We start from the raw sequence: 26,556 nt of genomic DNA on the forward strand, positions 1-26,556 counted from the left end.
CAGCCATCACCACTCCACCCCACCTATAGACTTTGGTAAAGTGTGCATCCATCACCACTCGGCCCCACCTATAGACTTGGGTATAGTGGGCATCCATCACCACTCCGCCCCCACCTATAGACTTGGGTAAAGTGTGCATCCATCACCACTCGGTCCCACCTATACACTTGGGTAAAGTGTGCATCCATCACCACTCCGCCACCACCTATAGACTTTGGTAAAGTGTGCATCCATCACCACTCCGCCCACACCTATAGACTTGGATAAAGTGTGCATCCATCACCACTCCGTCACCACCCATAGACTTGGGTATAGTTTGCATCCATCACCATTCCGTCCCCACCTATAGACTTGGGTATAGTGTGCAGCCATCACCACTCCACCCCACCTATAGACTTGGGTAAAGTGTGCATCCATCACCACTCGGCCCCCACCTATAGACTTGGGTAAAGTGTGCATCCACTACCACTCGGCCCCAACTTTAGACTTGGGTATACTGTGCATCCATCACCACTCGGCCCCACCTATAGACTTTGGTAAAGTGTGCATCCATCATCACTCGGCCCCACCTATAGACTTCGGTAAAGTGTGCATCCATCACCACTCCGTCCCCATCCATAGACTTGGGTATAGTGTACATCCATCACCACTCGGCCCCACCTATAGACTTGGGTAAAGTGTGCATCTTCTACCACTCGGCCCCACCTATAGACTTCGGTATAGTATGCATCCACTACCATTCCGTCCCCACCTATAGACTTGGGTATAGTGTACATCCATCACCACTCCGTCCCCACCTATAGACTTGTGTAAAGTGTGCATCCACCACCACTCGGCCCCACCTATAGACTTGGGTAAAGTGTGCATCCACTACCACTCGGCCCCACCTTTAGACTTGGGTATACTGTGCATCCATCACCACTCGGCCCCACCTATAGACTTTGGTAAAGTGTGCATCCATCACCACTCCAACCCCACCTATAGACTTTGGTAAAGTGTGCATCCATCACCACTCGGTCCCAGCTATAGACTTGGGTAAAGTGTGCATCCATCACCACCTGGCCCCACCTATAGACTTGGATAAAGTGTGCATCCATCACCACTCCGTCACCACCCATAGACTTGGGTATAGTTTGCATCCATCACCACTCCGTCCCCACCTATAGACTTGGGTATAGTGTGCAGCCATCACCACTCCACCCCACCTATAGACTTTGGTAAAGTGTGCATCCATCACCACTCGGCCCCACCTATAGACTTGGGCAGAGTGGGCATCCATCACCACTCCGCCCCGACCTATAGACTTGGGTAAAGTGTGCATCCATCACCACTCGGTCCCACCTATACACTTGGGTAAAGTGTGCATCCATCACCACTCCGCCACCACCTATAGACTTTGGTAAAATGTGCATCCATCACAACTCGGCCCCACCTATAGACTTGGGTAAAGTGTGCATCCACCACCACTCCGCCCCCACCTATAGACTTTGGTAAAGTGTGCATCCATCACCACTCCTCCCCCACCTATAGACTTGGGTAAAGTGTGCATCCACCACCACTCGGCCCCACCTATAGACTTGGGTATAGTGTCCATCCACCACCACTCGGCCCCACCTATAGACTTGGGTAAAGTGTGCATCCATCACCACTCGGCCCCAAATATAGACTTGGGTAAAGTGTGCATCCACCACCACTCCGCCCCCACCTATAGACTTCGGTAAAGTGTGCATCCATCACCACTCCGTCCCCACCTATGGACTTGGGTAAAGTGTGCATCCATCACCACTACGTCCCCAGCTATAGACTTGGGTAAAGTGTGCATCCACCACCACTCGGCCCCACCTATAGACTTGGGTAAAGTGTGCATCCACCACCACTCCGTCCCCAGCTATAGACTTGGGTAAAGTGTGCATCCATCACCACTCCGCCCCACCTATAGACTTGGATAAAGTGTGCATCCATCACCACTCCGTCACCACCCATAGACTTGGGTATAGTTTGCATCCATCACCACTCCGTCCCCACCTATAGACTTGGGTATAGTGTGCAGCCATCACCACTCCACCCCACCTATAGACTTTTGTTAAGTGTGCATCCATCACCACCTGGCCCCACCTATAGACTTGGATAAAGTGTGCATCCACCACCACTCCGTCACCACCCATAGACTTGGGTATAGTTATCATCCATCACCACTCCGTCCCCACCTATAGACTTGGGTATAGTGTGCAGCCATCACCACTCCACCCCACCTATAGACTTTGGTAAAGTGTGCATCCATCACCACTCGGCCCCACCTATAGACTTGGGTATAGTGGGCATCCATCACCACTCCGCCCCCACCTATAGACTTGGGTAAAGTGTGCATCCATCACCACTCGGTCCCACCTATACACTTGGGTAAAGTGTGCATCCATCACCACTCCGCCACCACCTATAGACTTTGGTAAAGTGTGCATCCATCACCACTCCGCCCACACCTATAGACTTGGATAAAGTGTGCATCCATCACCACTCCGTCACCACCCATAGACTTGGGTATAGTTTGCATCCATCACCATTCCGTCCCCACCTATAGACTTGGGTATAGTGTGCAGCCATCACCACTCCACCCCACCTATAGACTTGGGTAAAGTGTGCATCCATCACCACTCGGCCCCCACCTATAGACTTGGGTAAAGTGTGCATCCACTACCACTCGGCCCCAACTTTAGACTTGGGTATACTGTGCATCCATCACCACTCGGCCCCACCTATAGACTTTGGTAAAGTGTGCATCCATCATCACTCGGCCCCACCTATAGACTTCGGTAAAGTGTGCATCCATCACCACTCCGTCCCCATCCATAGACTTGGGTATAGTGTACATCCATCACCACTCGGCCCCACCTATAGACTTGGGTAAAGTGTGCATCTTCTACCACTCGGCCCCACCTATAGACTTCGGTATAGTATGCATCCACTACCATTCCGTCCCCACCTATAGACTCGGGTAAAGTGTGCATCCACTACCACTCGGCCCCACCTATAGACTTGGGTAAAGTGTGCATCCTTCACCACTCCGTCCCCATCCATAGACTTGGGTATAGTGTACATCCATCACCACTCGGCCCCACCTATAGACTTGGGTAAAGTGTGCATCCTTCACCACTCCGCCCCCACCTATAGACTTGGGTATAGTGTACATCCATCACCACTCCGCCCCCACCTATAGACTTGGGTAAAGTGTGCATCCATCACCACTCGGCCCCACCTATAGACTTGGGTAAAGTGTGCATCCACTACCACTCGGCCCCACCTATAGACTTGGGTAAAGTGTGCATCCTTCACCACTCCGTCCCCATCCATAGACTTGGGTATAGTGTACATCCATCACCACTCGGCCCCACCTATAGACTTGGGTAAAGTGTGCACCTACTACCACTCGGCCCCACCTATAGACTTCGGTATAGTATGCATCCACTACCATTCCGTCCCCACCTATAGACTCGGGTAAAGTGTGCATCCATCACCACTACGTCCCCACCTATAGACTTGGGTATAGTGTACATCCATCACCACTCGGCCCCACCTATAGACTCGGGTAAAGTGTGCATTCACTACCACTCCGTCCCCACCTATAGACTTGGGTAAAGTGTGCATCCATCACCACTCCGCCCACACCTATAGACTTGGATAAAGTGTGCATCCATCACCACTCCGTCACCACCCATAGACTTGGGTATAGTTTGCATCCATCACCACTCCGTCCCCACCTATAGACTTGGGTATAGTGTGCAGCCATCACCACTCCACCCCACCTATAGACTTGGGTAAAGTGTGCATCCACCACCACTCGGCCCCACCTATAGACTTGGGTATAGTGGGCATCCATCACCACTCCGCCCCCACCTATAGACTTGGGTAAAGTGTGCATCCATCACCACTCCGCCACCACCTATAGACTTTGGTAAAGTGTGCATCCATCACAACTCGGCCCCACCTATAGACTTGGGTAAAGTGTGCATCAAACCACCACTCCGCCCCCACCTATAGACTTTGGTAAAGTGTGCATCCATCACCACTCCTCCCCCACCTATAGACTTGGGTAAAGTGTGCATCCACCACCACTCGGCCCCAGCTATAGACTTGGGTATAGTGTCCATCCACCACCACTCGGCCCCACCTATAGACTTGGGTAAAGTGTGCATCCATCACCACTCGGCCCCAAATATAAACTTGGGTAAAGTGTGCATCCACCACCACTCCGCCCCCACGTATAGACTTCGGTAAAGTGTGCATCCATCACCACTCCGTCCCCACCTATAGACTTGGGTAAAGTGTGCATCCATCACCACTACGTCCCCACCTATAGACTTGGGTAAAGTGTGCATCCACCACCACTCGGCCCCAGCTATAGACTTGAGTAAAGTGTGCATCCACCACCACTCCGTCCCCACCTATAGACTTGGGTAAAGTGTGCATCCATCACCACTGGGCCCCACCTATAGACTTGGGTAAAGTGTGCATCCATCACCACTCGGCCCCACCTATAGACTTGGGTAAAGTGTGCATTCACTACCACTCGGCCCCACCTTTAGACTTGGGTATAGTGTGCATCCATCACCACTCCGCCCCCACCTATAGACTTGGATAAAGTGTGCATCCATCACAACTCAGCCCCACCTATAGACTTGGGTAAAGTGTGCATCCATCACCACTCGGCCCCACCTATAGACTTGGGTAAAGTGTGCATTCACTACCACTCGGCCCCACCTTTAGACTTGGGTATAGTGTGCATCCATCACCACTCCGCCCCCACCTATAGACTTGGGTAAAGTGTGCATCCATCACCACTCCGTCCCCAAATATAGACTTGGGTAAAGTGTGCATCCACCACCACTCCGCCCCCGCCTATAGACTTGGGTAAAGTGTGCATCCATCACCACTCCGTCCCCACCTATAGACTCGGGTAAAGTGTGCATCCATCACCACTCCGTCCCCACCTATAGACTTGGGTATAGTGTGCATCCACCACTACTCGGCCCCACCTATAGACTTGGGTATAGTGTGCATCCATCACCACTCCGTCTCCACCTATACAATTGGGTAAAGTGTGCATCCATCACCACTCGGCCCCACCTATAGACTTCGGTAAAGTGTGCATCCATCACCACTCCAACCCCACCTATAGACTTGGGTAAAGTGTGCATCCATCGCCACTCGGTCCCACCTATAGACTTGGGTAAAGTGTGCATCCACCACCACTCCGCCCCCACCTATAGACTTGGGTAAAGTGTGCATCCATCACCACTCGGCCCCAAATATAGACTTGGGTAAAGTGTGCATCCACCACCACTCCGCCCCCACCTATAGACTTCGGTAAAGTGTGCATCCATCACCACTCCGCCCCCACCTATAGACTTGGGTATAGTGTGCATCCACTACAGCTCTACCCCTACCTATAAACTTGGGTAAAGTGTGCATCCATCACCACTCCACCCCCACTTATAGACTTGGGAAAAGTGTGCATCCATCACCGCTCCAACCCCACCTATAGACTTGGGTAAAGTGTGCATCCATCACCACTCGGCCCCACCTATAGACTTGGGTAAAGTGTGCATCCATCAACACTCCGCCCCCACCTATAGACTTGGGTAAAGTGTGCATCCACCACCACTCCGTCCCCACCTATAGACTTGGGTAAAGTGTGCATCCATCAACACTCCGCCCCCACCTATAGACTTGGGTAAAGTGTGCATCCACCACCACTCCGTCCCCACCTATAGACTTGGGTAAAGTGTGCATCCATCACCACTCCGTCCCCACCTATAGACTTGGGTAAAGTGTGCATCCATCACCACTCGGCCCCCACCTATAGACTTGGGTAAAGTGTGCATCCACCACCACTCCGTCCCCACCTATAGACTTGGGTAAAGTGTGCATCCATCACCACTCGGCCCCCACCTATAGACTTGGGTAAAGTGTGCATCCACCACCACTCCGTCCCCACCTATAGACTTGGGTAAAGTGTGCATCCATCACCACTCGGCCCCCACCTATAGACTTGGGTAAAGTGTGCATCCACCACCACTCCGTCCCCACCTATAGACTTGGGTAAAGTGTGCATCCATCACCACTCCGTCCCCACCTATAGACTTGGGTAAAGTGTGCATCCACCACCACTCCGTCCCCACCTATAGACTTTTGTGAAGTGGCATCCACCACCACCCCAGCCCCACCTACTTGAATATATTGTGCAGCCAATGCCCCCCCCCCCCCCCCCCCCCGGCTCCCCCCCCCCCCTCTCCCCCCCCCCCCCCCCCCCCCCCTAACTCACCAACCCGATAGTTAGGTAAAGTGAACAGTGTGCATCAACCACCGCCCCCGCCCCGCCCCACCCCACACTCCGGGACTTGGGGATAATGTGCAGCAACACCACCCCACACCCCCACAACACCACACACACACACGCTTAACACCCCGTGACACAGCCCACCACACCCCGAGACTTGGAAATAGAGAGCAGCAACCAGCCGCCCCACCTCCACCTCCACCTCCACCTCCACCCCACCCCCACCCCCACTTACATCCTCGCCCCTCGGTTCCTAATCCTGGACCCGCTTCTACTCTGTTCAATGTACACATTGCACCTGTTGACTCACCCAGTCCTCAACATCCCCTGAAGCTATGTGCCTCCCTGCTGCCCTGAGGTAACTCTAGATGCAACGCAAGACTAAGTCTGTCCGCAGCTTCACAGGAGCTTTGGAACGTCAGTGAACCCCGACCTCTCTCAAGGGCTGTTGAATAACTATAGAGTGTACGCTGAAATCTCGGATATCGTGTGTTAACCAAGCCTGTATCTGTAGACCCCAACACACAAATGCACGTGTGACCTGAATTTCCGCACACGACATGTTGGAGTGTGTCACTAGAAGTGAAATCCAAGAAGTTCATAATTCAATAGCATGTAGCAACCTTCTCCCGGTCCCTAAATCAAGGGACAAAGCTACAAGGATGACATGAAAGTACTGATCATGTACGAACTATCCGACAGGTCGTAATTAATACGACAGTGCGACATAAATATGATGCTATAGTGCACAACCATTTAAATTCATTCGTACGACCTGAGTATAGAGAGTTCACGAAGTCACCAACCGTTTGTATCCAGAAGTGATGAAAACGGGTTCACAAAATGCCCGCCGTTACGTTGAAGTGAACAGTTTCAGTTGTAGGCCGGAACTCGGCCGTTTGTTGGCGCTCCGGGCAGGTCGTTCTGACTTGACTCGTGACCGGATGTCCTCAGATCTATGTTTAGCGATAGCGAGAACTAAGATCTGATTTTAGTGAGGTTGGGCAGCTACCATGTTCTAGGTCATGGTAACATGGATAGGAAATGTAGGTTGCTCTACACAAGCCTTAAAATTAAAGATCTGTGTGTAGAGCTTACTGCGTATTGTATATCAGCTTTGTGAAAGGTGTATTGTGAAGATCTGTCTGGTCGATTGTTGCCATTCATTTCAGCCACACAATGACATAATATATCCAGGATAGTGTTTTATGTTCAGAAAACATTTATCAGATTGGTTTTTCTCATCTATGATAGACCCGTGAAGGTCCGGGGAAGAATAGGTCTTCAGCAACCCATGCTTGCCGTAAAAGGCGACTATGCTTGTTGTAAAAGGCGACTAACGGGATCGGGTGGTCAGGCTCGCTGACTATGTTGATGCATGTCATCGTATCCAAATTGCTTGGGTCAATGCTCATGATATCAATCACTGGATTGTCTGGTCCAGACTCGATTATTTACAGACCGCCGTCATATAGCTGGAATATTGCTGAGTGCGGCGTTAAACAACAAATAAACAAAACAAACAAACTGATCGATAATACTATCAGTTATATGATTAACGTCGTTCTATCATTTTGACATTTTTTCACAACTCTAATTGCCAGATGCAGTTGTATCTTCACAAAATAATGCAGTCAAATAAATGAATTCAACACAAACTAGATCAACACACACAATAACTAGAGTATGACGCCATCTTCTATGTATATAGCGGGCATAGGGGGCCCAGTCGTCACTGTGCAGAGTTGCGTCCCTTAGATGTGCCAGAAACCTTTGATCGTGGGTTTAAATCCCGGTTCTCCCTGTATATATTTCAAGGTTTGTCAGACCATACCCGTGCTCGTGGGTTTCACCAAAGTGGTAAACGTCTGAGACCTGCATCACTTCGGGCTTTCCTCCCACATCAAGCTGACACGCCTGATATAACTGGAATACTGTTAATAGTGGTGTTAAACCCAACTCACTCACTCACCACCCGGTCCATCAGCGATCTCTTTCGTCTGAGAGCTTCATCTGTTATCTCCCACATAAAGCTAACAGGTGACTGAAATACTATTCAAAGTGGCGTTAAACCCAACTCACTCACTCACTCTTCGATGTAAAATATACGCCATAAATGTCGCTGAGCATCAACATCATATGATGAAGCCAACTTCATCTTTTTCGCTGCTCTCTGTATTTGAGATACAGCTCGCATACTTAAAGGGGTAGAGTGTAGGGCTGGGACGGGTAACTCGGGTACTCGGGTCGGGTTGGTACTGAGTAGGACCCGGGTACCCACAGGACTACCCGGACCCGTGGTTAGTCACGTGATATTTTGCTTCATGACACAAATTCACTATATAACTACATGGTTACACGACCATTTTAAGTCTTTAATGTTCGCATTTCTTCATGACTTATGTGTGTTTGAACAAAGCTAAAACCACAGTCAACTTCAGCGTATGCATGACCACATCGTTGAAAACATGTCTCTAAACACATTTTGCCAGAGCTACCGACAAACTATTCCCAAATCGGACATTTTGTACCTATCTCTTGACACCAATAGCGGGTACCCGGGTAGGGTCGGGTAATAGGGGTGTGGGTATCCGGGTAGTAAATTTGGACACGTCCCAGCCCTTGGATAGAGTCATTTGGATGTCCACGTTTGTAGTGTTAATTGGTTGATGTAGTCGTACAATGGACGACGTTTTTAACAGAATTTTTTGATGATTATGAAAAAGGTTTTGACACCTTTATTACTCATTGGGTATATTCGAGGAAATGAAAAAAGTTACCTTACACTTCAGAAACTGACTCGAAAACTATGTAGTCATGTGAAGGACGCAGAACAGTGATCTGTTGAGACTTTCAAAAAATCAGTGAGTGAGTGAGTATGGTTTTACGCCGCTTTTAGCAATATTCCAGCAATATCACGGCGGGGGACACCAGAAATGGGCTTCACACATTGTACCCATGTCGGGAATCGAACCCGGTCTTCAGCGTGACGAGCGAACGCTTTAACCACTAGGCTACCCGACCGCCCCTCAAAAAGTCAGCCAACCAATATATAAGATGCGTGTCAATCGATGGACAGTGTTCAGACGAAGTAGAGTCAGCTGGCACATTCAATGGTGTATAGCACATTCAACGGTGTATAGCACATTCAACGGTGTATAGCACATTCAACGGTGTATAGCACATTCAACGGTGTATAGCACCTTCAACGGTGTATAGCACCTTCAACGGTGTATAGCACATTCAACGGTGTATAGCACCTTCAACGGTGTATAGTACATTCAACGGTGTATAGCACCTTCAACGGTGTATAGCACATTCAACGGTGTATAGCACATTCAGCGGTGTATAGCACCTTCAACGGTGTATAGCACATTCAACGGTGTATAGCACCTTCAAACGGTGTATGACACATTCAACGGTGTATAGCACATTCAACGGTGTATAGCACATTCAACGGTATAGTCATTTGGGTGTCCACACCTAAAGAATTAAATTGTTGTGATTGATGCAGTCAGATTAGTACAATGGATTTCTTAAATGAATGAGTGAGTGAGTTTGGTTTAACGCCGCTTTTAGCAATATTCCAGCAATATCACGGCGGGGGACACCAGAAATGGGCTTCACACATTGTACCGAGGAATCGAACCCGGTCTTCGGCGTGACGAGCGAACGCTTTAACCACTAGGCTACCCGACGCCCCTCAAAAAGTCAGCCAACCAATATATAAGATGCGTGTCAATCGATGGACTGTGTTCAGGCGAAGTAGAGTCAGCTGGCACATTCAACGGTGTATAGCACATTCAACGGTGTATAGCACATTCAACGGTGTATAGCACCTTCAACGGTGTATAGCACATTCAACGGTGTATAGCACCTTCAACGGTGTATAGCACATTCAACGGTGTATAGCACATTCAGCGGTGTATAGCACCTTCAACGGTGTATAGCACATTCAACGGTGTATAGCACCTTCAACGGTGTATAGCACCTTCAACGGTGTATAGCACATTCAACGGTGTATAGCACATTCAACGGTGTATAGCACCTTCAACGGTGTATAGCACATTCAACGGTGTATAGCACCTTCAACGGTGTATAGCACATTCAACGGTGTATAGCACATTCAACGGTGTATAGCACATTCAACGGTGTATAGCACATTCAACGGTATAGTCATTTGGGTGTCCACACCTAAAGAATTAAATTGTTGTGATTGATGCAGTCAGATTAGTACAATGGATTTCTTAAATGAGTGAGTGAGTGAGTTTGGTTTAACGCCGCTTTTAACAATATTACAGTTATATCGCGGCGTGTCAGCTTAATGTGGGAGGCTGGCCCGAAGTGATGCGGGTCTCAGACGTTTACCACTTCGGTGAAACCCACGAGCACGGGTATGGTGCTGACAAACCTAGAAACATAATCGCGGCGAACCGGTATTCGAACCCACAATCATAGGTTTCTGGCGTGCCCAAGGGACGCAATTCTGCACAGCGAATCGCGTCGCCTTAGACGACTGGGCCACCCGTGCCCCCTGATTTCTTAAAATTGGGGAAAGGGTTTTGTCATTTATTAATCCTCAGACATTATTGTCAAACATTCTCGGAAGTGAAAAGGGTTAAATTTCACTTCAGAAATTGACTCAAAAGCTATGTAGTCATGTGAACGACGCAGAATGGGGGATTATGCGTTCGGGAGAAGAGTCTATTCCTGAGGAGGATGAGTTAGCAAGTTAGCAGTCTGTTCATTATCTAACCTGGGTCGGGCAACAATGAATGAAAGCTTGCGTAACGCTCCAAGCAGTCAGGTTGTTGTGACACACACGCAGTCACCCTGTTCCGTTCTTACAGCATGCGTAACAGAGGACCTGTTCGGCCATGGACTCCGCACAGATATATAACAGGTTGATTTTTAGGACCCGGGAAAGTTTACCGTTGCTTTCAAATGTTCCAAATCTAATGTTTGTTTGTCTGTTTGTTGTTTAACGCCGCACTCGGCAATATTCCAGCTATATGACAGCGGTCTGTAAATAATCGAGTCTGGACAAGACAATCCAGTGATTGATATCATGAGCATCGATCCACGATCGATAAAATGCATAAACCAAGTCACTGAGCCTGACCACCCGATCCCGTTAGTCGCCTCTTAAGACAAGCATTGTCGCCTTTTACGGCAAGCATGGATTGCTGAAGGCTAATTGAAATGACACTTAATTTAAGCATATTCTTGCTTGTATGGTGTCACGCAAGCAAACTCAGTAATTAGTCAAAGGTAGTCAAAGGGAAACCCGTCTCATTGATAACAAATATGATCAACATAAAATACCACTGAGTTATTTTTTTAATTTGTTTGTTTAATGTGTCTTCAATAACATACACAAAGTTTATGGGGTATATTTTATATCTCAAAATTGCTCGAAAGACCTTCGTGTATATGTATTGGAGGGTTAGAATAAGTGACATGCTTGCCGTAAAAAAACGACTTGGCTTGTCATGAGAGGCGACTAACGGGATTGGGTGGTCAGGCTCGCTGACTTTGTTGATGCATGTCATCGTATCCCAGTTGCGTGGATCGATGCTCATGATGTCAGTCACAGGATTGTCTGTTCCAGACTCGACTATTTACAGGTCCAGACTTATTAACGACCGCCGTCATATAGCTGGAATATTGCTGAGTGCGGTGTTAAAAAAGAAGACACCCTTTTTCACACACAATGGTCGATAACGACGCCCTCCGTGAAGATCCGGGTCACAATTTTAATGAGACAACGTTGCCAGTAATATGTTACGACGTAGAAACAAACAGAAAGTAGAACCAAGTACTTTTGTATTATATATTTAGATCATGAAGCTTGTCCAACCAGTAAGTGTTATTTTTCCGTCCTATTCTCGAGAAATTGAAACGTTTTTACTGGGAATGTATATCGTTTAAAAATGTCCTCCTCGCTCATTTGCCTGCATCATTCCTGGGACACAGTGATTCGGTGATACAGCTCTAACAGACAGACCGCCAGCAAGGTACATGTCTTATCTTTATTATTTCCATGTCATTCAAAAGTAGAGAACATTGTGTTGTCGTATCCCACCCTAGGCGTCCAATGTAGGAAGGCGCAAGGTTTCAACATTACGTCTGCAAATGGCATACAGGCTGTGAATGTCATACAGCCTGCGAATATCATACAGTCTGCGAATGTCATACAGTCAGTGAATATCATATCGTCTATTAATGTCATACAGGCTGTGAATATCATACAGGCTGTGCATGTCATACAGTCTGTGAATGTCATACAGCCTGCGAATATCATACAGTCTGCGAATGTCATACAGTCAGTGAATATCATATCGTCTATTAATGCCATACAGGCTGTGAATATCATACAGGGTGTAAATGTCATACAGTCTGTGAATATCATATCATCCATTAATGTCATACAGGCTGTGAATGTCATACAGTCTGTGAATGTCATACAGTCTGTGAATATCATACCGTCTGTTAATGTCATACAGTCTGCGAATGTCATACAGTCTGTGGATGTCATACAGCCTGTGGATGTCATACAGTCTGTGAATATCATACAGTCTGTGAATGTCATACAGTCTGTGAATATCATATCATCTATTAATGTCATACAGGCTGTTAATGTCATACAGTCTGTGAATATCATACAGTTTGCGAATATCATACAGTCTGTTAATGTCATACAGTCTGTAGATGTCATACAGCCTGTGGATGTCATACAGTCTGTGAATATCATACAGTCTGTGGATGTCATACAGTCTGTGAATATCATACCGTCTGTTAATGTCATACAGTCTGCGAATGTCATACAGTCTGTGGATGTCATACAGTCTGTTAATGTCATACAGTCCGCGAATGTCATACAGTCTGTGGATGTCATTCAGCCTGTGGATGTCATACAGTCTGTGAATATTGTAGTCTGTGAATGTCATACAGTCTGTGAATATCATATCATCTATTAATGTCATACAGTCTGTGGATGTCATACAGTCTGCGAATGTCATACAGTCTGTGGATGTCATACAGCCTGTGGATGTCATACAGTCTGTGAATATCATACAGTCTGTGAATGTCATACAGTCTGTGAATATCATATCATCTATTAATGTCATACAGGCTGTGAATATCATACAGGCGGTGAATGTCATACAGTATGTGAATATCATACAGTCTGCGAATGTCATACAGTCTCGGTAATGTCATACAGTCTGTGGATGTCATACAGCCTGTGGATGTCATACAGTCTGTGAATATCATACAATCTGTGGATGTCATACAGTCTGCGAATGTCATACAGTCTGTGAATATCATACCGTCTGTTAATGTCATACAGTCTGCGAATGTCATACAGACTGGATGTCATAGATTCTGCGAATGTCGTACAGTCTGCGAATGTCATACAATCTGTTAATGTCATACAGTATGTGGATGTCATACAGTCTGTGAATGTCATACAGTCTGCGAATGTCATACAGTCTGCGAATGTCATACAGTCTGTGAATGTCATACAGTCTGTGGATGCCTTAGAGTCTGTTAATGTCATACTGTCTGCGAATATCATTCAGTCTGTGAATTTCATAGAGTCTGCGAATGTCATACTGTCTGTTAATGTCATACAGTCTGCGAATGTCATACAGTCTGCGAATATCATTCAGTCTGTGAATGTCATAGAGTCTGCGAATGTCATACTTTCTGTTAATGTCATACAGTCTGCGAATGTCATACAGTCTGTGAATGTCATACAGTTTGTGGATGTCATACAGTCTGCGAATGCCATACAGTTTACAAATGTAGAACAACACATCAATCAAGTTCTTCTTTGAATATATCGCGGTCTCATATACAAAAAAAGTGGACAAGCAATGCTCAGTACTTCGGTGTACACAGATATGTGTAGTGACACCATTATGTAGAGATTTGGCTATTAGAATATTACAAGAGGCTTGAACGTAAAGCCAAAGGTTACTAAGAATATGTAGCAAAGGTGTTAAATGTTGTAAAATGGACATAAAGCAGAACTTGTCAACGTGAGAAGGTCTATTTGTGAAATGTGTGTATCATAGATCTGCATAAAATAAAGAAATAGATGGTTGTTTGAGAAATAGAAGTTTCCGAAGTACACCATATTATCGTGCTTAAACTAATGTATAATACATTAATGCCTTAGCCGGTTTTATCAGAGAAAGTACTTGTAAATGACATTTGAATATTGTACCATGTATTTTATGTGTTTTGTTGTTTAAATCATGTTCTTGAGATTTATTATTTCCTATCATTTATCACATTGCGGTAGGGGTCTCACTCACTCACTCACTAACCACTTCAATGAGAACAAAAGTTGAACTCTCCTTCACTCACTTACTCACTCACTAACTCACTCACCACTTCAATGAGAACAAAAGTTCAGATAATTGTTTGATTACTGGGGGCATCATGTAGCGACCCTGCCTGTATTTACACAAACAGTGAGTCATAATATTCCCCGAGAATCAGCCGCAACTGTGAATTCTCATGAATTGAATCTCACTTGATATGCAAGTCACGTGACAGCAGGGTTCATAATGTCAAACCAGTCATAGTATGACCTATTTCACAATGGACACACCAGAGATGCCCTTAATAAATATGTTGAATCGAATGTCTTTAGTGTTGACAAATGATGCAACGATGGTCTATGTATCTGTTTGTAAAAATGTGGTTTACTTTAGAATACACTGGAACACTGTTAAAAGCGGCGTTGAACCCAACTCACTCGCTCACTTACATTTAGCTAGATATTGTTATTATTAGGCATTGTGATATTGATGATCCTAATTCTGATACTTTTGTTATTTCAGAGAGTGTAGTAATGGCCAACACATTCCTAGTCGCCCATCTGCTCCTGATACTCTGCGGTAAGTCTGCACCTGTCTTAAGTAGGGTATTTAAGGCGTGTTTGGAGAATCATTTACACGAAATACTACATACATAAATGGTTCCTGTAAAAATGCAGTGTAATTGACCACCTCCAAGGATAAAACGCAGTAAAATAATTATCTTGTAAATGAAATTTACATATGACCAGAAACTTTCACCTTCGAGAGGTGCCTGCTGCATTTGACCTAACCTCGGGACATCTGGTTAGATTGAACTGATTTACATTGAACTTTGATTGATTGATTGATTGATTGGTTGATTGATTGAGTGAGTGAGTGAGTGAGTGAGTGAGTGAGTGAGTGAGTGAGTGAGTGAGTGAGTGAGTGATTGAGTGCCTGAGTGAGTCGGGAAACCTAGTTAGATTAAACTGACGTACATTAAAACTTTGAGTGAGTGGGTGAATGAGTATGGTTTTACGCCGTTTTAAAGGATTTTACAACAATATCACGGCGGGGGACACCAGAAATGGGCTTCACACATTGTACCCATGTCGGAAATCGAACCCGGTCTTCGGCGTGACGAGCGAACGCTTTAACCACTAGGCTACCTGACCGCCCCTCAGACAATAAAGATTTGGCTTGGAGTGATTGTGGTTTACATGAGCTGGGCGAATACTATAAAGTTCCTACATACGTTTTTTTATTTCCCTTCATTCAGGTGGACTACGTCTGTGCTTCACTGCTGTAAGTATTTGCTAATTAAGTTCTGATATAACGTAGAATAGAAGTGAAGTGAGGCTGACCATTCTTAAATCGACCACCTTCTGGTCCAGAGGAGAGGGCGTCTGCCCGGAGTGCTAAAGTTCTCTGGTTCGATCCCTGGTCGTGCCATAACAAAAGACGTTAAAAAATGGCAAGAACTATGAAACATTATTCTGGACTTCTACAAGAAGCCATACACATACAAGCATGCACGTCGCTATATAAGTGCAGTAATCTTGAACTCGATGTTGAACACTATTTCTCCGTACCTTATCCTAAATTATATCATCATCTACATCTATGGACCCCTAGCTTTGGGTTACGTCCAATGACCTGCATAAATTCTCTCTTGAATTATGCAGGCCATTGGAGATAACCCAAAGCTAGGGATCCATGCATAAATTCTCTCTTGCATTATGCAGGCCATTGGAGAAAACCCAAAGCTAGGGATCCATGCATAAATTCTCTCTTGCATTATGCAGGCCATTGGATAAAACCCAAAGCTAGGGGTCCATGCATAAATTCTCTCTTGAATTATGCAGGCCATTGGAGATAACCCAAAGCTAGGGGTCCATGCATAAATTCTCTCTTGCATTATGCAGGCCATTGGAGATAACCCAAAGCTAGGGATCCATGCATAAATTCTCTCTTGCATTATGCAGGCCATTGGATAAAACCCAAAGCTAGGGGTCCATGCATAAATTCTCTCTTGAATTATGCAGGCCATTGGAGATAACCCAAAGCTAGGGGTCCATGCATAAATTCTCTCTTGAATTATGCAGGCCATTGGAGATAACCCAAAGCTAGGGATCCATGCATAAATTCTCTCTTGCATGATGCAGGCCATTGGATAAAACCCAAAGCTAGGGGTCCATGCATAAATTCTCTCTTGCATGATGCAGGCCATTGGAGAAAACCCAAAGCTAGGGGTCCATGCATAAATTCTCTCTTGCATTATGCAGGCCATTGGATAAAACCCAAAGCTAGGGGTCCATGCATAAATTCTCTCTTGCATGATGCAGGCCATTGGAGAAAACCCAAAGCTAGGGGTCCATGCATAAATTCTCTCTTGCATTATGCAGACCATTTGATAAAACCCAAAGCTAGGGGTCCATGCATAAATTCTCTCTTGCATTATGCAGGCCATTGGAGATAACCTAAAGCTAGGGGTCCATGCATAAATTCTCTCTTGCATTATGCAGGCCATTGGATAAAACCCAAAGCTAGGGGTCCATGCATAAATTCTCTCTTGCATTATGCAGGCCATTGGAGATAACCTAAAGCTAGGGGTCCATGCATAAATTCTCTCTTGCATTATGCAGGCCATTGGATAAAACCCAAAGCTAGGGGTCCATGCATAAATTCTCTCTTGCATTATGCAGACCATTGGAGATAACCCAAAGCTAGGGGTCCATGCATAAATTCTCTCTTGCATTATGGAGACCATTTGATAAAACCCAAAGCTAGGGGTCCATGCATAAATTCTCTCTTGCATGATGCAGGCCATTGGAGATAACCCAAAGCTAGGGGTCCATGCATAAATTCTCTCTTGCATTATGCAGGCCATTGGATAAAACCCAAAGCTAGGGATCCATGCATAAATTCTCTCTTGCATTATGCAGGCCATTGGAGATAACCTAAAGCTAGGGGTCCATGCATAAATTCTCTCTTGCATTATGCAGGCCATTGGATAAAACCCAAAGCTAGGGGTCCATGCATAAATTCTCTCTTGCATGATGCAGGCCATTGGAGAAAACCCAAAGCTAGGGGTCCATGCATAAATTCTCTCTTGCATGATGCAGGCCATTGGAGAAAACCCAAAGCTAGGGGTCCATGCATAAATTCTCTCTTGCATGATGCAGGCCATTGGATAAAACCCAAAGCTAGGGGTCCATGCATAAATTCTCTCTTGCATGATGCAGGCCATTGGAGAAAACCCAAAGCTAGGGATCCATACATAAATTCTCTCTTGCATTATGCAGGCCATTGGAGAAAACCCAAAGCTAGGGGTCCATGCATAAATTCTCTCTTGCATTATGGAGACCATTTGATAAAACCCAAAGCTAGGGGTCCATGCATAAATTCTCTCTTGCATGATGCAGGCCATTGGAGATAACCCAAAGCTAGGGATCCATGCATAAATTCTCTCTTGCATTATGCAGGCCATTTGATAAAACCCAAAGCTAGGGGTCCATGCATAAATTCTCTCTTGCATGATGCAGGCCATTGGAGATAACCCAAAGCTAGGGGTCCATGCATAAATTCTCTCTTGCATTATGCAGGCCATTTGATAAAACCCAAAGCTAGGGGTCCATGCATAAATTCTCTCTTGCATTATGCAGACCATTGGAGATAACCCAAAGCTAGGGGTCCATGCATAAATTCTCTCTTGCATTATGCAGGCCATTGGAGATGACCCCAAGTTGGGGGTCCATGCATAAATTCTCTCTTGCATTATGCAGACCATTGGAGAAGACCCAAAGCTAGGGGTCCATGCATAAATTTTCTCTTGCATTATGCAGGCCATTGGAGATGACCCCAAGTTGGGGGTCCATGCATCAATTCTCTCTTGCATTATGACCCGTAAAGATCCGGGGTAGAACAGGTCTTCAGCAACCCATGCTTGCCGTAAAAGGCGACTACACTTGTCGTAAAAGGCGACCAACCAGATCGGGCGGTCAGGCTCACTGACTTTGTTGATGCATGTCATCGACCCCAAGTGCGTGGATCGATGCTCATGATATTAATCACTGGATTATCTGGTCCATACTCGATTATTTTACAGACCGCTGTCATATAGCTGGAATATTGCTGAGTGCGCGTTAAACAACAACCAACCAACAAACCCATCTCTTACAATATGAGGTGAGGTGAGGTGAGGGTAATTGGGTTTAACGTCGCGTCCAAGATTATTGCACTTATATAGCGACGTGCATGCACGTGTGTGTGTGTGTGTGTGTGTGTGTGGCTGCTTGTACTAGTCCGGACTGATGCCGATTTATAGTGCTAGCACACTGAGATACCATGCCGCAGTTTAACGTGAATACCCCACTCAGACACAGTATGCTGACTCCGAGCCGACCAGTCCTTGTTTTAGCCCCTTAATGCCGAGCGCCAGACAGGGTAACATCAAGTACCATCTTTTAACGTCTTTTGGTATGACGCGGCCGGGGATCGAACCCCGGACCTTCCGCCCTCCGGGCGGACGCTCTACCACTAGACCACGGAGGCGGTCTCTTACATTATGAGGCTTGAATACTGTTCAAAGTTGTAACAGACACTCATTCAATGACTTTTTCAGGAGTCAGCAATTCCTCTAGCAGCAACCAGTAAAAGCATCTCTGCTTCTATTACTGAAGCAGAATACAGGCAGCTCAATACGACCCTGATGGACGTCGTCAACAAGTACAGTAACTTTAAACAGGCTTACCAACAAACTTCCAGTAAACGTGCTTCAGTCCTAGCGATGGGGAAAAAGTTAGGCTTGACGGATGAGGAATCTCTAGCAGCAATGATATACACGACAACAGCTGTGCATAGCGAATTCAACAGAATACTGAGAGAGGGCGATACCTCCAAATACGACACATCTTTCCAAGTGTTTCACTTCCTCTTGATTTCCGCCATCGAGAAGATTCGCGTGAAGCAGACCCTCGCGGTATATCTGTACAGAGGTGCTGGGAAGATTTTCTCGGCAACACAAGGGGCTGCGCTGCGTCTTCCGGGGTACACCTCAACCTCAACCAAAAAGGGGGTGGCTGAAGGTTTTAGAGGCAACAAGGGGACATTGATTCGTTTAAAGGGCGTTAAGTTTGGAGCTGATATCTCGGGCTTCTCAGTATTTCCGGGAGAAGCTGAAATCCTGATTCCCCCTTATGAAAGTTTCAAAGTCGCTACTGTCAGCACAGATAGTAAAGGCCCACTCATCTACCTGGAAAGTATCGGGGAGAAATGCGGAGCCGGTCACGATGACCTCCGTAGACGTCGCTACACAGGAGGGCCGTGCCGGTGCTGCAGACAGCCACTTAAGGCACTTAACGAGCCGCTTAATGGAGACGTGCCACTGCAGACGGGCTGGGCTGTCCTTGCCGTCCCTCTTGCAGTCTATCTCATTGTTAATTGATTTTCAGGTGCATTACTTTGCATTATAACTAAAATGGATAGAATTATCATTAAAACGCCCGCATGTTATCAGGAATGCGCGGGCCACTGTAACTTGATAATGCCCTCATATTACTTGACGACGGGCCATTATCACGCCCGTTGTTAAGTGACGTCATAGGACAGGGATAGGTGACGTCACGTTCAATAGTGTCGTCATCTGGTTTGTTCTATGACGTTTCCATATATATAAAAGTGGGCAACAAGGGGACATTGATACGTTTAAAGGGGAAGTGTACACGCAAAAATGACTTTCTTTCTTTTTCTAAACAAAACGCAATTTTAGAATTAATTAGTATCTGTGTTTGAAAATATACACTCATTTTTTTCACAGTGAAAGTAGGAAGCTCACAATAGTGTGAAAATGATATGCCGTTATGAGGCCTTCGTTTTTCGAGCTAAACAGGCCTGAGTTATCCCCCTTAGATTATGACGTAATTGGTGCCAATTCAACTGGGTCCCTGTCTATCCTCAACGCAAAAGATATCAAGTACCAGTTTGCGGTAAAACAACATGGCCTACGACACACTCCGGCGCAGTGGTGACTCAGCATAACACTATGCTGGCTGGCATCTGAGACGCTAGAATCACACACCTAGACCTACACCACGTGAAGCGGCTCTAACAAAGCATGATGACGTCATAATGTTTATCAATTGGCACCAATGACGTCATATTGCAAGGGGCATAAGCCATGGTAGTTTTGGTGTGGAAATAGAACACTTGGTAAATGTGAAAAATATAAATCGTTTTAATACGAAAAATATGTTAATTAATTGTGATATTTTTATATTTTTGTCTATGACACTTCTAGGTTAACACTTTTAATGTGGAAAAAGTACAAGAAAAATAGGTTAATTTCCGTGTGAACTTGCCCTTTAAGGGCGTCAAGTTTGGAGCTGATATCTCGCGCTTCTCAGTATTTCCGGGTGAATCCGAAATCCTGATTCCCCCTTATGGAAGTTTCAAAGTCACTACTGTCAGCACAGATAGCAAAGGCCCACTCATCTACCTGGAAAGTATCGGGGAGAAGACGTCAACATCAGCATCGATTTCAAAGGACGCCTCATCGACCTGTAGAGTTTTGGGGACAAGTGTGGAGGTCGTCGACGGAGGAAGCGGTGCCGATGCTGTAGAAAGCCACTACCTGTATTCCGGGCAGCCCCGAATGAACGTGTCCCGCAACAGATGAACTGGAATGTCATCAGCATCTGTGTGATGGTTCATACGGTCGGTATATAGTGATCTCATCCCACAGCAAGCAGTTCAAACAATACAGTACAGTACCACTTAATAAACATTTTCATGTGTGTATACAGATTTTCGTTGAATTAGCAAGTTTTGGCCCGTTTCAAGAGAGTATTCCATTTACCCAAATTTCAGACTGCAAATATTTTCTGTCAATCCAAGTGTTTTGACATCATTTCAGTGGCGAGACCTACACATAGACCTGCAGCATTGTCAGTCGTTGAAAAAGACAATCAGTATATTTGACTTTGTGTTCCAGTTTGCTTCATTCATTATTGTGTGTTTTTTTACTTCTTGATGACAATGTATGCCTTGTTGTCTTTTTATCACAATTAAAGAGTTTGTCATTCAGAAAGTGTCGTGTTTCCATCTGCTGCTGGGCACACCGCAGCCTTGCACTGAATCGACGTGTACACAAATAATGAGTGAGTGAGTGAGTGAAATTATGCAACGATGGTCTATGTATGTGTTTGTAAAAATGTGATTTACTTAAGAAAAGACGAGGAGTGGGAGTTGTTGGAATAACCTGTGAGTAAGTGAGTGGATTTACGCCGCTTTTAGCAATATTCCAGCAATATCACGGCGGGGGACACCAGAAATGGGCTTCACACATTGTACCCATGTCGGGAATCGAACCCGGGTCTTCGGCGGGACGCGCGAACGCTTTAACCACTAGGCTACCCGGCCGCCCCGCACAAATAATGAGTTATGTGAGACAGGGCGCTCATGGGGTCGACGAAGCGGGATCGGGTGGTCAGACTTGGTTGATGCATGTCATCGTATCCCAATTGCGTAAATCGATGCTCATGATGTCAATCACTGGATTGTCTTTCCAGACTCTATTATTTACAGACCATCGTCATATCGCTGGAATATTGCTGATTGTCGCGTTAAACAAAAAACAAACAAAGAAACAAAATCCATAATTTGCCAGCAGGTTGATTGTTGGTTCGAAGCCAAGGTTCGACCTCTTTTGTTGGTTTGTCTGCACCGTGTCCCTGGGTTTAATCCACGTGGCAAAAGTTTCTTTTGGCTATTCCCTCGATTAAGCTGAGATGCTTCCTTTAAATAACGAAAATCAGTGTTAATCGCCCCTCATTCACACATGATTTCTGAAGACACACATTTACAAGTGATACGGACGTCACGTGTCTTGCTAACAATATCATGAAAATATCCGTACCGCTTCCACAGACCTAGTTATATTATTGGCGTGACAATGACAGAGATGTATTTTGTATTTATGAAATAAAGGACGAGTGTGAGATGTTCATCGTTCAATAAAACACTGCAGGGAGAATAAACCACGAGGGGCGCAGCTTGCTGACGTCGTAAAGTGGACGACGTTATATTTGAGAGGAGAGTGTTTCGTGAGTTAATCCCCATAGATGTAGATGGCTACGCTGATAGCGGCGATGGCCGAACGATCGCATCCGAAGGCGGGAGAGATGTGACACTAGGTATTGGGAGAAAAGGTACAGGTCATCAACGTGAGGATTGTGAGAATGTGCGGAAAATACCCACCTGTGCATGAAATGGACTTGTCCGACATTGCCGATGTCGGATTCTATTGAGGGAGTCGTCATTATTAAAATATGGGTAAATATTTCTAAAGCTTGTACATTGTATCATCATCCTTAAGAATGCTGTACAGAACGTTGATCTCTCATGTAAGAAATAAACGACTCGTGGTCGTTGTTTATCGTTCAATAAAACACTGAATGGAGAATAAACCACTCGGGGTTGCGCCCTCATGGTTTATTCTCCCCGCAGTGTTTTATTGTCGGTCTGGTCACAATCAGGAGTCATATTTTTAGACAAGCTTGTGATAAGCACTTACAGGATGAAAAGAAGGTCATATGTATTTTTTTCATCATGCAGTTGTACTGTCTTGACGTGGCATTATTTGCTTTAAGCTTTCTATTTGACATTAGATTGTTTTGCCATGACAATGGCCAGAAAACGTGAATTTTCTTCGTTATATTTTGCAGCCAAAATATTAATTAAGCTTGATAGTTGGGATTCAAATATGCATCATATGTTACCACTTTTGCATAAAAGAGCAACAATCTCTTTTCAATTCAAGGTATATCTCAGTATTGTATCTGAATATTTGGCAAGTTGACACTTCCTCACAAACAAGGTATGCTTGTTGTTTTTTCTTGAATGTTACATATTATTTTGTACTACTCGCGTGTCAACAAATTGTGCTTAAGTGTTTTTACCAACATTCGGAATACCTACTTTGTGAAAAATGGTGTGATTATCAGGTATGATCTTGGTTATGTAAGCTGGTGAGTGTCAAACATTAATACAAATATTTTATACTGCCCATCGCCCTATGGCTATTTAACAGCTGACTGTTTGTGCTTTAATATATTTTACAGGTTATTCAAAGCTATAAGTACGATGAACAACTCCCACTCGTCGTTTATTTCTTAAGTACACCACATTTTTACAAACACATACCTAGACCCTCGTTGCATAATTTGTCAATGCTAAAGACATCCGATTCAACATATTTATTAAGGGCATATCTGGTGTCCCTGCTGTAAATTAGTTGGAATATTGATACAAGCGGCGTATAATCATACGGAGACTGGTTTGACATTATGAACCTTGCTGTCGCGTGACTTGCAAATCAAATGAGATGCAATTCATGACAAGTCACAGTTGTGGCTGATTCTCGGGGAATATTATGACTTACTGTTTGTGTTAACGCAGGCGGGGTGGCTTCACAATGCCTCCGTTGATCAAATCATTATCTGAACTGGAGGACAAATTAAAGAGAGAAGTGGTGAAATTGAAGAGGTGAAAACATGTGAGACGTCATCGGCCTCATTTAGTATGTTTATCTTAAAAGTATCTTATATTGTCCTTTTTGAACCAAGTACCTGCAGTTCAGTGCATCTCCTGACAGGTGGTTGCTCATGCTGTTAGGTTTAGGTTTAGGGTTAGGTTTAGGGTTAGGGTTAGGGTAAGAGTTAGGGTTAGGGTTAGGGTTGGGTTAGGGTTAGGGTTAGGGTTAGGGTTAGAGTTAGGGTTAGGGTTAGAGTTAGGGTTAGGGTAAGGGTAAGGGTTAGAGTAATAAATCAGAACGCCAGAGAAAAATCGGTCTCGGTTATCTGCTGAAACAGGGTTAGGGATAGGATTAGGGTCATAAATAAAAACGCCAGTGAAAAATTGGTCTCGGTTATCCGCTGAAGCAGGGTTAGGGTGAGGGTTAGGGTTAGAACAGATTCCCGTACTTTTTGGGGTTGCATCACCGTCAGCACACAAAGTCAGGATCTAACCCACTCAGCCACCAAGGCTTCCACAAAATGAAAGTCCGACAACTGGTAGTCTAGATCACGTACTTTGTGTACCCCTCTGACAAGTGTAAATTGGCACGGCTCCCATGGCCGAAAGCTATGACCACACAATGCAATTTGGAAAGTGGTCAAATGTAACAAATATCATATTTGGGATAACACTTTCTGAGTAAAGTACAGATTCTCCTACTTTCCGTTCGGGATTACACTTGTCAGAGGGGTACAAGAATCTGCACTTTACTCAGAAAGTGTTATCACAAATATGACATTTGATACATATAATAAGAGATTTGATTCACATGGTTCAGTACCTTTCCATTGTTATGTCCAACCCTGATATCAGTGGTGGCTGGGATTATTTAAGAAAGCAAATTAATTCAAGAAACAAACTATTTAGGCTTTATGACAATAGAAGCGACAAGACTCCTTAAGAAATCAATTCATACTTCATCACGAGAATGTGTTTATGAATCACTATCAAATTGTAATGGTACCAGGTGTTCGCGTAAAGGTGACCGCCTCCGTGGTCTAGTGGTAGAGCGTCCGCCCGGAGAGCGGAAGGTCCGGGGTTCGATCCCGGGCCGCGTCATACAAAAAGACGTTAAAAGATTGTACTTGTTGTTACCCTGTCTGGCGCTCGGCATTAAGGGGCTAAAACAAGGACTGGTCGGCTCGGAGTCAGTATACTGTGTCTGAGTGGGGTATTCATGTTAAACTGCGGCATGGTATCTCAGTGAGCTAGCACTATAAATCGGCATCAGTCCGGACTAGTACAAGCTGCCACACACACACATACACGTGCATGCACGTCGCTATATAAGTGCGATAATCTTGGACGCGACGTTAAACCCAATTTCACCTCACCTCACCTCGCGTAAAGGTAAGCTTATCCTGCCTCACGCGTCACAAACACATGACCTGGCAAGTCAATTGTTCACCTTAAAAACTACCAATTGTTCACCTTAAAAACCACGTGAGCATTAGCATTAAAACTATAGCGGGTGACAGTACCTTCATGATGAGATTCATCGTACAATAAAGGCCCAATGGGTTATTTGGTTACCGCCTAAAAAAGTAACTTAACACCCAAGGGAATTAACCTTTTGACATACATAAGCCAGAAATATGCCAGGGGATTGCCACAATCTGAACCCCGTCACATTTAGCCATTGAATTATTCATGTTTTCAAATGTTTTCCATGTTTTTCAAACAATGCCCATGATTTCACCAAACGAAAACTAGCAGAATCAGTTCAAATCTGCCGACAAAAGCCTTCTTTCAGAGATTGAGGATACCTCATCTCATCATCCTGATAAAACACTCATCCCTCCTGCTATCATCTGTACCATGTAATGAATCCTATCAGCACTGTATATTTATACCCCACAATGTACAGTTGGCCTCTTTCTCTTGTTTACTTTATCAATCAACCATTAACCTTTGTAACTGTTAATCAATTTCATGAATTCAAGATCCAGTTACAGTAAAGTACGGTTATAACGAAACTCAAAGGGACTACTAATTTTAGTTCGTTATAACCGTAGTTCGTTATAAGCATATATACAGCATAACTACAGCAAATAGTCGGGACCAAAAAGTAAGTTCGTTATATCCGTCAGTTCGTTATAAGCGTGTTCGTTATAACCGTAGTTTACTGTATATCATTGGTCATTGATAACAGTAAACAGTGTCGAAATCTAAGTGTGTGTGCACGTCATTCGGAGAAAAAAATGAAGGCCTTTCCCCAGGAAACAGACCTGGGCCTACTTGCACAAAGCGATCTTAGCGCTAAGATGATTGTAACTCCCAAACGTTAACATAGGCTTACGGTAGTCTTAGCGCTAAGATCGCTTTGTGCAAGTGGGC

General features: G+C 45.1%; 2 protein-coding genes across 3 annotated transcripts in view; one reads left to right on the forward strand and one right to left on the reverse strand.

Annotated features, from left to right (window-relative positions):
• The window catches only part of LOC124148910, a 46,345-nt gene extending 39,062 nt beyond the window's left edge, over positions 1–7,283 (reverse strand). Inside the window, exon 1 of the mRNA XM_046520167.2 lies at positions 7,141–7,283. The gene's annotated coding sequence lies outside the window, so the exon portion shown is untranslated. The remainder of the gene's footprint in view (positions 1–7,140) is intronic.
• Positions 7,284–12,098: 4,815 nt separating this feature from the next.
• LOC124148908 (GPI-linked NAD(P)(+)--arginine ADP-ribosyltransferase 1-like) lies at positions 12,099–20,477 on the forward strand. 2 transcript variants are annotated; one of them, XM_046520163.2, is made up of 4 exons: positions 12,099–12,351; positions 15,190–15,246; positions 15,926–15,951; positions 19,271–20,477. In XM_046520163.2, the coding sequence occupies exons 2-4, from the start codon at positions 15,201–15,203 to the stop codon at positions 20,090–20,092; spliced, it is 894 nt and encodes a 297-aa protein (XP_046376119.2). In that variant the 5' UTR covers positions 12,099–12,351; positions 15,190–15,200; the 3' UTR covers positions 20,093–20,477. The 2 variants fall into 2 exon arrangements, with proteins under 2 accessions (XP_046376119.2, XP_048254508.1); XM_048398551.1 differs by lacking the exon at positions 12,099–12,351 and adding an exon at positions 12,509–12,533.
• Positions 20,478–26,556: the final 6,079 nt, after the last annotated feature.

This window comes from Haliotis rufescens, unplaced genomic scaffold (assembly GCF_023055435.1).
Source record: "Haliotis rufescens isolate VD_foot unplaced genomic scaffold, xgHalRufe1.0.p SCAF_18, whole genome shotgun sequence".
NCBI classification, from domain to species: domain Eukaryota; kingdom Metazoa; phylum Mollusca; class Gastropoda; order Lepetellida; family Haliotidae; genus Haliotis; species Haliotis rufescens.